The sequence below is a fragment of the Zophobas morio genome, unplaced genomic scaffold (genome assembly GCF_036711695.1).
Source record: "Zophobas morio isolate AGI-343-1 ecotype UQ-CSIRO unplaced genomic scaffold, CSIRO_AGI_Zmor_V1 ptg000018l, whole genome shotgun sequence".
Lineage (NCBI taxonomy): Eukaryota > Metazoa > Arthropoda > Insecta > Coleoptera > Tenebrionidae > Zophobas > Zophobas morio.
This window is the reverse complement of record NW_026972123.1, coordinates 5,601,069-5,615,704: the sequence shown is the minus strand read 5'-3', so window position 1 is coordinate 5,615,704 and position 14,636 is coordinate 5,601,069. Positions and strand designations below refer to the sequence as shown.

At 33.5% G+C, this 14,636-nt stretch overlaps 1 protein-coding gene across 1 annotated transcript in view; it reads right to left on the bottom strand.

Moving 5' to 3' along the window:
• LOC135130886 (protein big brother-like) overlaps window positions 1-14,636 on the bottom strand; it is a 142,398-nt gene that overhangs the window by 30,031 nt on the left and 97,731 nt on the right. Inside the window, exon 4 of the mRNA XM_064058335.1 lies at window positions 412-491. Coding sequence (XP_063914405.1) covers window positions 412-491 — 80 coding nt within the window. The remainder of the gene's footprint in view (window positions 1-411; window positions 492-14,636) is intronic.

Here is a 14,636-nt window from a genome sequence, read left to right as displayed (position 1 = left end):
GCCATGAAAGACCAAATCTGGGGAATATTGGCTAACAAACAACCCCAAAAACGTTATCATTTAGATTTATAGGCCCAACATCATGGGCATTGGGTACTGAGGCTGCCACCTTACCACTGTCATTTCAACGCTATTGAAATGGCATGGTCGGAAGTTAAAAGAAATTATGATAAGATCATTCCAAGAACCAGCTCTTCCCTTAATGATGTTTGTGCAACTTGGCAAAATGTGATTGGTCAAGTTCCAGCTGTGCATTGGAATAATTGCATTAAACATTTTAGATATTTCAGATCAGAATGAAATTATTATAAATGTTAAGATTTAAATGTCGGTATATTATAACTTGAGATACAAAACAGAAAAGTCAAAAGTGACCATTTTTTTTAGTTAATATCTAGATAGTATAATTACCTCGGCGGCCCGTGGCATCTCGACGACACCCCCCCGTGATGGCCGTGGTGCCCTCCGTGTATGTTGCTCGACATCCTCAACTGCAACAAACAAATTTCGTCAGAGTCCGGATAATTTGCTCCCGGAACAGGGAAAGGGACAACGGGGTGTGCCGGAACGGCTCCCCGGCGCGCACAAGAGAAATAGAAGTCGGCCTTTAATTTGCGAGGGTCTAGGGTCGCGCCCCTCGATGCCACCCTCGACGCTCGTTAGAGCCGACGCTGCACTCTCCTGTCGTACAACAAAAAAGCTGTCAGGACTATGTTATGCATATTGCCGGGTTTATTGTCGCCCTTGTCTGCGCCGATTTCCATCTATACCTATTCCCGGCACGTCGCAGATTGCTTTTAATGAGTCGGGTATTGATTGAGTGAGTGATTGACTGGTGATTGATGGCGCAGGTGGCGGCGGAGACGAGAGGAAATCTTCAAGTTGAAGAATACTGGTAGATGTGTTATGCAACGATTGTTTCATACTATTTTACTGGAGACGGTATGAATGGGGCAGTTCTAGCTGATGTTCTTAAAGGAGTTTTTAAGAAAATCAGTGCAATTGGTTTGAAGGTTCATTCTGTAACCTCAGATATCGGATCGGCGAATCAAGCTATGTGGAAAACCTTTGGAATTAAAGCTGGAAGAAAATGTAAACAAAAAATTATGTCCTAAACCCAGTTAACGGAGAAAAAATTTACTTTTTAACAGATGGGCCACATTTATTAAAAAATATAAGGCAATGTTTGGTACAAAACAAAATCGTTCAATTACCAAATGATTTTGTTGAAAAATATAAACTAACTTCTGATTTAGTTGACGTGCAACACATTAAAGATTTTTGTGAAGAAGAAGGCAAATTTGAGCTGTAATTTGCGTCTAAATTAAATGTGGATCTTTTACAATCTAACCATTTTAACAAAATGAAAGTGTCAAATTCTCTAAACGTTTTGAATCGAAATGTTAGTTGTGGAATAAAATTTGATGCGGAAGACAAATCTTCTCTAACGACAGCTGTTTTTATTGATGTTGTACATAGGTGGTTCAAGTTGATTAGTTCTAGATCAACTATTTTGGCCTTGAGCAAGTTTAATATGGCTGTGTATAAGGAAACTATAGAATTCCTTCAAGAGTTGATTAAGTTATTCTTAAATTTAAAAGTCGCTCCTGACAAATTTGGAAAAGCACTTTGGAAGCGTATTCAAACAGGCTACAACATCAATTTTAGACCTGCAAAACTTGTTTTTGAACGAAAAAAAAAGCTCATATTTATTAACATCGAGATTTTCTCAAGATTGTTTAGAAAATATATTTTCCCAAATTCGTCGCAAATATTTTGTAATTTGAGAGATTATTTAAAGATGAATAATTTTTGCACTGGTAATGTTTTGGAAGTCATGAAGAAAGAAATTAGGAAAAATTCGACTTATCGCTCAATACAATTTCCAACGTGCTGCAACAGCAAAACAAAATTTACTGCAAGAATGATAGTTTACTGTTTGAAAATTATACCAGAAAAGCTAAAGAAGAAATAAGAAAAAAACAAAGAATAAAATGGTCCAGCAAAACCCATGCAATGAGGGATTTGGTTGAAAATGCAAATCAAAAATTTGAAAAAAATATAATGAGTAACAGTTGCACGAAAATCTTGCACCCCTGTCCACCCGCCCTATCTCAATTGAGATTATTTTTTTGTTCGTCGTGAACTAAGGGGGCGGAGCTTAACTGGAAAATACTTATTTCTTTACAAGAAATTAAAATCACGTTTTTGAGTATCGTGTTGTTCAAAGAATACTACACAAATTAGAAAAAAAGGGAAAATATATACCCCGCCCACCCACCCCATCTCGAATGTGAAGATTTTTTTTATTCTTAGAAACATTAAACATGTTCAAAAAGGTAAGTTTCTCGTAGAAAAATAAGGATTTTACAATTATATTCTGCCCCTCGGCTTACAACGAATAAAAAAATCATCAGAATCGAGATAGGGTGGGTGGGCGGGGCTTATATTTTGCTTTTTTTTCTTAATATAGATAGCCATCTTTTCACAACAAGAAATTGCATAATCGATATTTCCTTATACAACTTTTCCATTTTAAACATGTTTTAAGTTTCATGTTGTGAAAAGAAATCTACACATACTAAAACAAATAAACAAAATATAAGCCCGCCCACCCGCCCTATCTCAATTGTGATTATATTTTTATTCGTCGTGAACTAAGGAGGCGGAGATTAACTGCAAAATACTTATTTCTTTACAAGAAATTAAAATCACGTTTTTGAGTATCGTGTTGTTCAAAGAAAACTACACATATTAAGAAAAAACGGGAAAATATATACCCCGCCCACCCACCTCATCTCGATTGTGAATATTATTTTTATTCTTAGAAACATTAAACATGTTTAAAATGGTAAGTTTCTCGTAGAAAAATAAGGATTTTACAATTATGCCCTGCCCCTCGACTTACGACGAATAGAAAAATCATCAGAATCGAGATAGGGGGGGTGGGCGGGGCTTATGTTTTGCCTTTTTTTTTCTTAATATACATCGTCATCTTTTCACAACAAGAAATTGCAAAATGGATATTTCCTTGAACAAATTTTCTATTTCAAACATGTTTTAAGTTTCATGTTATGAAAAGAACTTCACACATATTAAAACAAAAAGGCAAAATATAAGCCCACCCGCCCACCCGCCGTATCTCAATTGTGATAATTTTTTATTCGTTTGTGAACTAAGGGGGCGGAGCTTAACCGCAAAATACTTATTTCTTTACAAGAAATTAAAATCATGTTTTTGAGTACCGTGTTGTTCAAAGAATACTACACATATTAAGAAAAAAAGGGAAAATATATACCCCGCCCACCCACTCCATCTCGATTGTGACGATCTTTTTTATTCTTAGAAACATAAAACATGTTTAAAATGGTAAGTTTCTCGTGGAAAAGTAAGGATTTTACAATTATACTCTGCCCCTCGGCTTACGACGAATAAAAAAATCATTAGAATCGAGTTAGGGTGGGTGGACGGGGTTTATATTTTGCCCTTTTTTCTTAATATACATAGCCACCTTTTTACAACAAGAAATTGCAAAATGGATATTTTCTTATACAAATTTTCCATTTTAAAGATGTTTAAAGTTTCATGTTGTAAAAAGAAATCTACACATATTAAAACTAAAAGGCAAAATATAAGCCCGCCCACCCGCCCCATGCTAATTGTGATTATTTTTTTATTCATCGTGAACTAGGGGGTGGAGCTTAACGGCAAAATACTTATTTCTTTACAAGAAATTAAAATCAGGTTTTTGAGTATCGTGTTGTTCAAAGAATACTTCATATGTTAAGAAAAAAATGGAAAATATATAACCAGCCCACCCTCCCCACCTCGATTGTGAAGATTTTTTTTTCTTAGAAACAAAAACATGTTTAAAATGGTAAGTTTCTCGTAGAAAAATAAGGATTTTACAATTATGCTCTGCCCCTCGGCTTACGACGAATAAAAAAATCATCAGAATCGAGATAGGGTGGGTGGGCGGGGCTTATATTTTGCCTTTTTTTTTCTTAATATACATGTTCATCTTTTCACGACAAGAAATTGCAAAATTGATATTTCCTAATACAAATTTTCCATTTTAAACATGTTTTAAGTTTCATGTTGTGAAAAGAAATCTACACATATTAAAACAAAAAGGCAAAATATAAGCCCGCCCTCCCGCCCCATCTCAATTGTGATTATTTTTTTATTCGTCGTGAACTAAAGGGGCGGATCTCAAGTGCAAAATACTTATTTCCTTACAAGAAATTAAAATCACGTTTCTGAGTATCGTGTTCAAAGAATACTACACACATTAAGAAAAAAAGGGAAAATATATGCCCCGCCCACCCACCCCATCTCGATTGTGAAGATTTTTTTTATTCTTAGAAACATTAAACATGTTTAAAATTGTAAGTTACTCGTAGAAAAGTAAGGATTTTACAATTATGCCCTTCCCCTCGGCTTACGACAAATAAAAAAATCATCAGAATCGAGATAGGGTGGGTGGGGCTTATATTTTGCCTTGTTTTTTCTTAATATACATAGCCATCTTTTCACAACAAGAAATTGCAAAATCGATATTTCCTTATACAAATTTTCCATTTTAAACATTTTTAATTTTCATAATAGTCATAGCTGCATAATGAAGAAGCTAATTTCGTCCATCACCAACAAAATTTTCGACCCGCTTGGATTTGTGTCACCTGTACTTTTATTGTCGAAAATGTTACTTCAGAGAACTTGGATGATACAGCTGAACTGGACTACACCAGTTCGAAAGTTTTCAAAATTTTGTCTATAGTTACGCGATTGACTTGCAATTTTTTTTTAATTAACAAAAATTTTAAAAAATTTAAAAGTGACAGAAAATATCTTCACCATTCTCATCATTAACTCTTCACAGTTGAATTGGGGACTAGCTTTTTTCATTTGCAGATAGCCTTTTTTGAAATTAAAAAAAAAAATAAATTGAACGTTTATAGAGAACAGAGTTTTTTCCAAAATAATACATATTCATTCTTAGTTGCGACTGGCTAGTAGACATAATTAGAAAAAATTAAACAGCTGCCAAGTTATTACAAAACTGAGAAACTTCGTTCGCGCCGCGTTTTTTTCGAAACCCTGCAGTGACGCAATCGAAAAAATCCATTCACGTTCCGAATTGTTACGAATGTACCCAAGCGTGAGTCGCTTTTCTTCAAATCCGTGAGAAATTCCTCGAAAAATAAAAATCCAACGAGAATTGAAAGAATCACTCTCGCTGCGTCTCCAAAAACCTCTCCGAACAGTCATGTCCGAGTCCAGAAAGCAAAAAGCGTAATCGAAGACGACCAAGGTGTTTATTTGACATTCCTGGCGGCAAAAACTTCCCAGATGGACGCAAAACGTCAAATGGTCGACGGTCCGTAACCGCCACACTAATCTGTGGAAAAGAGAACTGACCATTATTATTTTCTTGCAGATCACGCCATCCGGGTACGAGTGTGACCCAGAACCATGGGCGCCCATAGAAACCTTTCTCAGGGGGGGGCACCCTGAAATTTTTGTAATATACACTGTTCTTGTATACAGCCTGTTATTGAAAGGTACGCACAAAATAAAATCGGCAATTGGTCTCGAAGTATAGGTGCTAAAAGTTAAAAAAAGTTCAGGTAAAAGTGTTCTCCTTTTAGAGATAAAAAATATTAAAGTTTATGTCCAAATTCGTTGTACGCTTCTGATAAAAAGATCATCTTTCGTTTCCGTAGCAACATTTAGTCTTGACAAAGGTTTTATTGTTACAGTTGCTAGAATTTACTAAAATAAATTAATTTTACCTATTTATCGTTCAGTAGCGTCTAAAGAGATTGGATAAGGGTTAATTTTCCCGTTATAATTTTGATAACATAAAATAAGTTTTTCCGACTTCTTAGACTTCGCGAAGAACTGTGCATTTTGTTGTACGTACCTTTCAATAACACCCTGTATATAAATAATATAATGATATAAATCTTTACTATTATAAATATATATTTTAATCATCAACTACGTTAATCAAATCTACTCGCAAATAACGCTACAATATCATTATTCTTATTATTAACAAAACAGTGTAAAATATTAAAATTAAAAAGTTATAAAAATATAAAATTAATCAAAAGCAAATTGCTAATTTCCTTTTTCTTGGCCAAAATCGTCAATTACTCTACCAACTGATGTTTCTTCGGCATTAACTCTCTCTCTCTCTCAATTACTACTGTCAAGTTTTTTTATTTTTACAAAATCCTGCCAATTTTGGATTTCTGATAAATTGTCAGTGGAGTAAAATTCACCCAACCCTTTAAAGCAACTTGGTTTTAAGTTATGTACATTCTTTGGATGTAAGGAAAATAATGAGTATGATGACACTTTATTTCGGAAAATCATGTCGTTAAGGAAAGAATGAAATGATCCAGGTATGGAATAAAAGTGCCAAAATAATTTTCTATGCTATCTGTGTTGTAGTTCGCACGCCCACTGGTGAAACAGTTCTGGAGCAACCGAAATTTCCACTCGAAATCGATGGCTACTCTGAAAACCCGCCATCAGTATTAATAAATAACACCACTTATTTTATACTTCTTATTAGCTGAAGTATCATCATCAGTATTTGTAATTTTTCTCTTGAAGAAATTTTAATTATCCATATTTCTTTGTTTTTAAATAAAATATTAAATTTAAAATTTAAACAGACATTTAATCAAGAGTACTTACGCTTGTATTTTGAAATAAATAAATAAATAATAAAAAGTATAGTCAACAAAACGCCGGTTTAACAACTGTTCGTCTTTACACGTCACTTCACCACAGATAAAAAGTGAAAACGGAATGAATTTTTGGACGTAAGCAATAAAATGTTTGCTCTTGTGTTGTAATAACTGTAAAAAGCAAATAACGAAACAACCCATAATTCAGTACCGGTTAAAAAGGATAGATTTATGATGTTTCCAGGCAAATCTGGGCCGAACACAGGGCTTCAAAACCAGATGGTCTAAGTTTGTCACATTTCTGTGTTTGTGTGGCAATAAAACTGAAAGTGTAGGGCATGTACCTACTCTTACAAATGTGCTGAAGTTTAATTTTGACAAATAAAAAGGAAATTGACGCAGAATCTCAGGGGGGGCCATCGCCCCCCCTGGCCCCCCCCTATGGGCGCCCATGCCCAGAACTATTAAGCAATTTCCAATTTTTTTTAACTATCTTGTAGGAAAATCAGGGTCTGCTATTACGTTTCTCCCCATTCTCAACAAGTAAGCACTTAAGCGATGTTAACAAAGCCCGCACTCTAATCCCCTCCACAAAAAACGTCCCTAATCCCGAAAACGGTCAAGATCCGCTTCGTTTTTAAACGTTTCGAAATTGATAGCCATCAACAACACCCACCGAAGACGATAAGTAGGCGTTTTATTAAAGCACCGATGCGTAAAATTCACTTGCTCAAACATTTCTTAATGTGCCATTATCACAGAACTTGTCCGGCTTGCTCATTTCCGTTAAAAAGCAAACAAATTCCCACGATAAAATCACGAGCCATGACATCGACTCGACCAAAAAGTGCCAGCTTCAAGCTTCAATGGCACGTTTTCCGAGAAAGAAGTCTGCGCGGTTGGACTGCGATTTGCATTTGCTGGATTTTTGCAGGGATTCTCAAAAAAGCGTGGACGCACTTAGGTGCTTGTACGTGGACCGGATTCTTCCGGAGTTGACGGATTTTTGACGTGGTGGGACAAAACAAACTCTCGAAACCGGTTTTTTTACTTCTCTAAAAAACCTATTACAAGTTATCCTGGATTTTTACCTTTACTCTAGGCATTCAGATTTAAAAAAAGTGTATAACTGGTGCGAGATTTCGAAAAAGTGAGACCAAATTGGTTGGGCGATTCTAGAAAAATTAGAGGAGTTTTAAAAAAATGAGACCTAAAGTAACTTCTAGAGGTTGAAATCTATAAAAAAAATCGCTTTAAATACATAATTTTAGAAGGAGAGTATTGAAAAATTGAACTTTCAAAAAAATTGCCTAAAAATGTACAAAAAATCCTGAGTATAAATCTCGATTTCAAAAAATGTAATACGTTTATGGTCCCCTAGCAAAGTTTTAGAAATATTTGATTTGAAATTCAATTTTTGTTTAAATAAAAAAATCCATATTTGTTTAAGCGATTCTAGAAAAATGGTATGAATTTTCTAAGAAAATGGAGCCAAAAGTAACTCTGGAGGTTTAAGTCTTCAAAAAAATCTCTTAAAGTAATTTTAGAAAGTGGTCAAAAAATGTTGAAATTTTCATTCGATTTGAAATTCATTCTTTTTACATCAAAAAGATTTCCAAATTTGCTTAGGCAATTCTGGAAAAATTGGTTAAAAAGTCACAAAAAAATCTGGGTTATAGATGTTGAATCGCCGATAAAAAAAATCAAAATGTTTGTGGTCCCAGAGCAAAATTTTAAAAATATTCGATTTGAAATTCAATTATTTTAAATAAAAAAATGTCCATATTTGGTTAGGTGATTCTAGAAAAGGTCGAAATTTTCAAAACCGGGAAAGTTTTAAAAAATTGGGCTTAAAAAAATGCATAAAAAATTCATAAAAAGTCTGGGTTATAGATCTCGAATTGTTTTTTGTTTACAACTAATATTTTAGAAATATTAGATATGAAATTCAAATTTTTTAAATCAAAACAATTTCTGTTTGATTAGGCGATTCTATAAATAGAGTATTGGAAAACTGGACTTTCGAAAAAATAGCATAAAAATTCACAAAAAATTAAAGTTATAAGGCCCCGAATTGCCGATTGGAAAAAAATAACATGTTTGTGCTCCCGGAGCAAGATCTTGAAAATATTCATGTTGAAACAGAATTAATTTTTTTTATTAAAAAGAATTACCATATTTTTTGGTTAATCTTCTAGAAAAATGGTAAGAAATTAAGTCAAACGTAACTTCTGGAGGTTGAAATCTATAAAATCATTTCTTTAGATACCTAATTTTAGAAGGTGGTCAATAAACTCGAAATTTTCATAACTGGCCAACAGTGAAAAATTGAGCTTTTGAAAAAATTTCCCAAGAATTCACAAAAAATTCTGGGTTATAGATCTTAAAGTGCTGATTCTAAAAGTGGTTCCGTAGCAAAATTTCAAAAATTCGCGATTTGACATATTTTCTTTAACCAAGAAAATTTCCATATTTGTTTAGGCGTTTCTAGAAAAATGGTACGAATTTTTGAAAACATGGTCCCAAAAGTGACTTCTAGAAGATGACATATATAAAAGCATTTCTTTAGAAAATAATTTTAGAGGATAGTCAAAAAGTCGAAATTTTTATAAATGGGGAATATTGAAAAATTGAGCTTTTGAAAAATTCCCTAAAAATTCACAAAAAAAATCTAGGTTATAGATCTCAAACTACCGATTTTGAAAGTGTTAGAAATTTGTGGTTCCATAACAAAATTTCAGAAATGCTGAATTTGAAATCATTTTTTAGAACTGAAACGAATTTTCGAAAAAATGATACCAGAAGCAACTTCCAGAGGTTGAAATATTTCTTTAGGTAATTTTAAAAGATGGTCAAAAAAAGTCGAAATTTTTATTGACATTCAAATATTGGATATGGGAGTTTATGAAAACTGAACTTTTGAAAAAATTGTATAAAAATTCACAAAAAATTCTAGTTTACAGATTTCGAATTGTATCATGTTTCTGGTACCACAGTAAGATTTTAAAAACATTAGATTGAAATTCATTTTTTTTTTATCAAAAATTCTATAAAAATGGTAGCAATTTTCAAACAAATAAGGTCAAAAGTAACCTCTGAAAGATGAAATTTGGAAAAAGTTTCTTCCGGTAATTTTCGCAGCTGGCCGAAAAATTTCGAAATTTTCATAACGGGTGCATAAAAATGAAAAAAAAATTCTGGGTTAGACCTTAATATGGATGTAACATGTTTGTGGTCCCGCAGTAAGATTTTAGAAATTTTCGATTTACAATTTTTTTCTTTTAATAAAAAAAGTTCTATATTTGAAGAAATGAGGCCAAAAGCAATTTCTGGTAGAAAATAATGTCTTTAGGTAGTTTTCGAACATGGTCAAAGTGTGGAAATTTTCGTAAGGGGGAAAGATTATTTATTAAAACAAATATTATTTTTGAAAAACTGCGCTTTTGAAAAAGTTCATACAAATTTTGGGACATAGATTTCGACGTCCTGATTCAGAAGATACTCGCACACCGTGTTTATGGCCCCGGATCAAGATTAAAAAATATGCGGTTTGAAGTGGAATTTTTTTCAAAATCCAAAAATTTCCATTTTTGGTTAGGGGATTCTGGGTGAATGGTAGGAGTTTTCGAGGAAATGAGGCCGAAAGTAACTTCTAGAGGTTAAAATCTACAACAAAATCTTTTTAGGTAAGGTACCACAATTTTCGAAAGTGGTCATAAAGAGTCGAAATTTTAATATTGAAAAACTGAACTTTTGAAAAAGTTATCGAAAAATTAATAATTTTAGAACTGCTCTTTTGCAAATTACTTTTTTCAAAATCCAAAAATTTCGATACTTCGTTAGAAGATTCTAGAAAATGATAGGAGGTTTCGACGAAATGAGGCCAAAAGTACATTTTGAAGATTGAAATCTACAAAAAAAATCTCTTCAGATATATAATTTTTAAAGGTAGTTGAAAAAACGTCAAAAATGTATTTCCATGATACTCGAAATTTTATTAACCTTATTGTGTTCAAAAATTTGAATATTACTGTCTTACATACAACCTCGTGATCTGAAATTTACTTTTTTTATTTAAATAAAAAAAGACCCATATTTTGATAGACGATTCTGGAGAAATGGTAGGAATTTTTGAAAAAATGAGGCCAAAAGTAACTTCTCCATCAATAAATCTCCAAAAACATTTCCTCGAGTAATTTTAGAAGATGGTCAAAAACGTAATTTCCATAACGTGTGGTGTAGTGCTATCTGTGATTTAGTAATTTTCACTAAGATATTATTAACAATTTAATTTTATTTGGAGCCAGTGTGGGGTGTAGTGGTGTGGACCATCGGGAGAGCGTTGTGATATCGGGGGTGACCCCTGTTTGGGGTGGTATATGGTTAATTTTTGGATTTCTGGTGATTCCGAGTGAGACGTTATCTTATCAGCTTTCCTTTTTGTCTAATAGTTCTTATTACTGTGCGCTCGCGACCTTGCCCTATCGAGGGGACAGCGTGAGCGCAGTGCTGTTAACTTGGTGCGGTGTTCATTAATAATACTCTAAAACACGAAACTCTCATTTTTTTTTTTTTTTAATAAGTATGGCTCTTAAATGTGCAAAATGTAATCGGACAGTCAATACACGTACTGAGAACCATGTTACTTGTCATAGGGACTGTAAGGGTAGTTTTCATTTAGTATGTGCTGGTATCTCTGAAGAGACTTACGACGGCTTAGTTGAGTCGGGAAATGTTGAATCATGGACGTGTACCGCCTGTTCTTCAAAATTTTTGGAGGCTAAAGCAGCTGTTAATAAAAACCCCTCTGTTTCTTCGCTGAATACCTATATTTCGACTGATCAGTTAAAAAATATGATGAATAATATAGTAAAGGAACATGTAGATAACATTTCGCAGCTATTTATCGAGCATATTGGTGCTTTAACTCTTAGAGTTACTGAACTTGAGTCAAAAATTAGCGATTTAACCAGTGAAAACATTATTCTTAAGTCAGAATTTGAGAAACTTAATTTAACGTTGAAGAGCGGTAAAAATTCTGATATACAAATATCTAAGGGGGTAAATAAGGATGAATTAAATGCCAAATTATCGTATGCCGAGTCCTTGGTAAAAAAGTCTCAGAAAACTGTAATTGTGCAGCCTAAAGATAAAACTCAGTCGGTTTCAAAGACTAAATCAGATGTATTAAACGCGATAGATCCTCTTAATTCTTCTTTAGATATTATTGGGAGAGTAAAACCACTCAAGGATGGGGGACTGCTGCTTGGGTGTGAAAATACTAAATCGTTCAAACAAATTGCTAAAGGCAAGTTTGCTGATGACTATGAAATTCGTGAAGTTAAAAGTATCAGACCAACAATTAGAATAACTGGTTTTTCAGATGATATTGATGAGGAGAACTTCTTGTTATACCTTAAAAAACAAAATGAGTCTATTTTTGATGTTAATTCGAGTGTTAGTTTGTTAAAACTGAGCTGTACAAAAAGAAATAATACTGTATATCAAGCCTTAATTGAAGTCGATTTGTACACATATAAAAGAGCATTGGGCGTGGGTCACTGTCTTATTGGTCTCGATGGTTGTTCCATCTATGATGCTGTCGAAGTAACTAGGTGTTACAATTGCAACAACTACGGTCATGTATCGAAAAATTGTAAAAATAAAACTAGCTGCCCAAAATGTGCCGGAGAGCATAAACTTGTTGATTGTCGGTCTGATAGTTTTAAATGTTGCAACTGCTATAAATATTTAGAAAGTTTAGCGACAGATGAATTTGAAGTTTCTGATGTTACGTATGATCATGCGGCTTGGGACTATAAACAATGTACGTTATTTAGAAAAACCATGGATAAAATCAAGTGCGACATTTTCGGCTCCGCCATATAGCAATCATTGGAGGATCCCACTTTATTAGGTACCGTTTCAACTAATAATAATTCTACTGCTTCGATCACTTTACTATCTTCGTTATCAATCTATTACCAAAATGCCCGAGGTATAAACTCAAAACTAGTCGAACTTTTCAATTCTTTACTAACTTGTAATTTTGAGCTCATAATTCTCACTGAAACGTGGCTTACTGATTCTGTGGCTAATTCAGAATTTTGTCCTGACAATTTTGAGATATACAGATCTGATCGTAAATTTAATAAAACTACTCTTACCAGAGGTGGTGGGGTTCTGATAGCAATGCGCAAATATTTCTCTGTTTTGCAGATTGATCTGTCCCCGCATGGTTTTGATGAGTTGCATTTAATTGACATTGTGGGGGTAAAACTTACATATAGATATGTCTCTTTCTACATTTTGGTAATTTATGTTCCACCCAAGTCATCTGTTGATGATTATATCTCATTATTTAATTTGCTCGGTAATCTTGCTGATTTATGGAATGATCGTGTGGTTATCATAGGTGACTTTAACATTGCTGAATATCATATTGGTTTAGAGAACAATATTGTTGGTAATAACAAGTTGTCTGCCCTAAGCACTTTTTTAAATCTTAATAACTATTGTCAGTTTAATACTATTATGAACACTAATGGCAGACTTTTAGATTTGATTCTTTCTAACTATGAGTGCTCTGTTAATGGTTGTCATGATTATCTTTTGCCAGAAGACAGTCATCATCCTTCTCTGGTAATTACCATAGATACTCATCAAGGAAAAAGTAAGATTTTAGGTAATTCTGAAATATTAGTTAAACGGTGGAACTTTCGGAAAGCTGATTATCCCAACCTTTATCACCATCTTGGGCAAATTAATTGGTCGTTTTTAAATGGAGTTAATGATCCGAATACTGCATGTACTTTATTCTACAATAAACTTATTAACATCCTTGATATTTATGTGCCCAAGACTCGTAACATTCGTCATAGCCCCTTCCCGCCTTGGTTCACATTTGACATTATTAATAAAATCAAATTTAAATGGAAACTTTGGTCTAGGTATAAACGAAGTAAAAGTTTAGAGGATCTTTTGAATTTCAAATCTGTACGTTCCGAAATAAAACGTGATGTCAAAATTGCCTATCGTGATTACATCTGCGATTTGGAAAATAACATAAAAGCCAATCCTAATAAATTCTGGACACATATAAGCAGACTTAAAAAACAAGGGGGTATACCGTCCCAAATGAGTTATAATAACAAGGTACTCTGTAATCCTGCAGATATAGTAAATGCATTTGCAACCCATTTTAGTTCAAGTTACACTGACTGTAAAGCCACAAATTTGAATGAATTCGTATGTGACTCTTACAATGATCTTATACAATTCAACACGATAAGTGAAGCAGATGTGTTTAAAGCGCTAAAAAAAATTAAGTGTAACTTAACGAGTGGTCACGATAATATTCCGGGTTTTTTATTATCTGATTGTGCTTCGGTGCTTTCTCATCCCTTATCAGTCATCTTTAATTTAATAATAAATTCTGCCATCTTTCCCGATATCTGGAAACATTCTATTATTTCTCCAATTTTTAAGAAAGGGAGTAGAAATACAATTGAGAATTACAGGCCCATTTCGCTAATTTGTAACTTTGCCAAAGTTTTTGAATTTGTTTTACATAAATTTTTGTTATTTAATGTTCGTAGTAAAATATCTGATTGTCAACATGGATTTGTAAGTAACCGTTCCACCATATCTAACCTCTGTGTATTCACACAGTTTGTTTCAGAAAGCTTTGATGCTATGCTTCAGGTTGACGTGGCCTATACTGATTTTTCCAAGGCCTTCGACAAACTTAATCATGATATTTTGCTGGTTAAATTAAGTAATTTTGGGTTTTCTGCTTCATTACTTTCATTGTTTAAATCGTATTTATCCAATAGGACTCAGTGCGTTAAATATAATGGTCATGTGTCAGATAGTATTTCTGTCTTGTCTGGAGTGCCTCAGGGTTCGGTTCTTGGACCTCTTTTGTTCGTG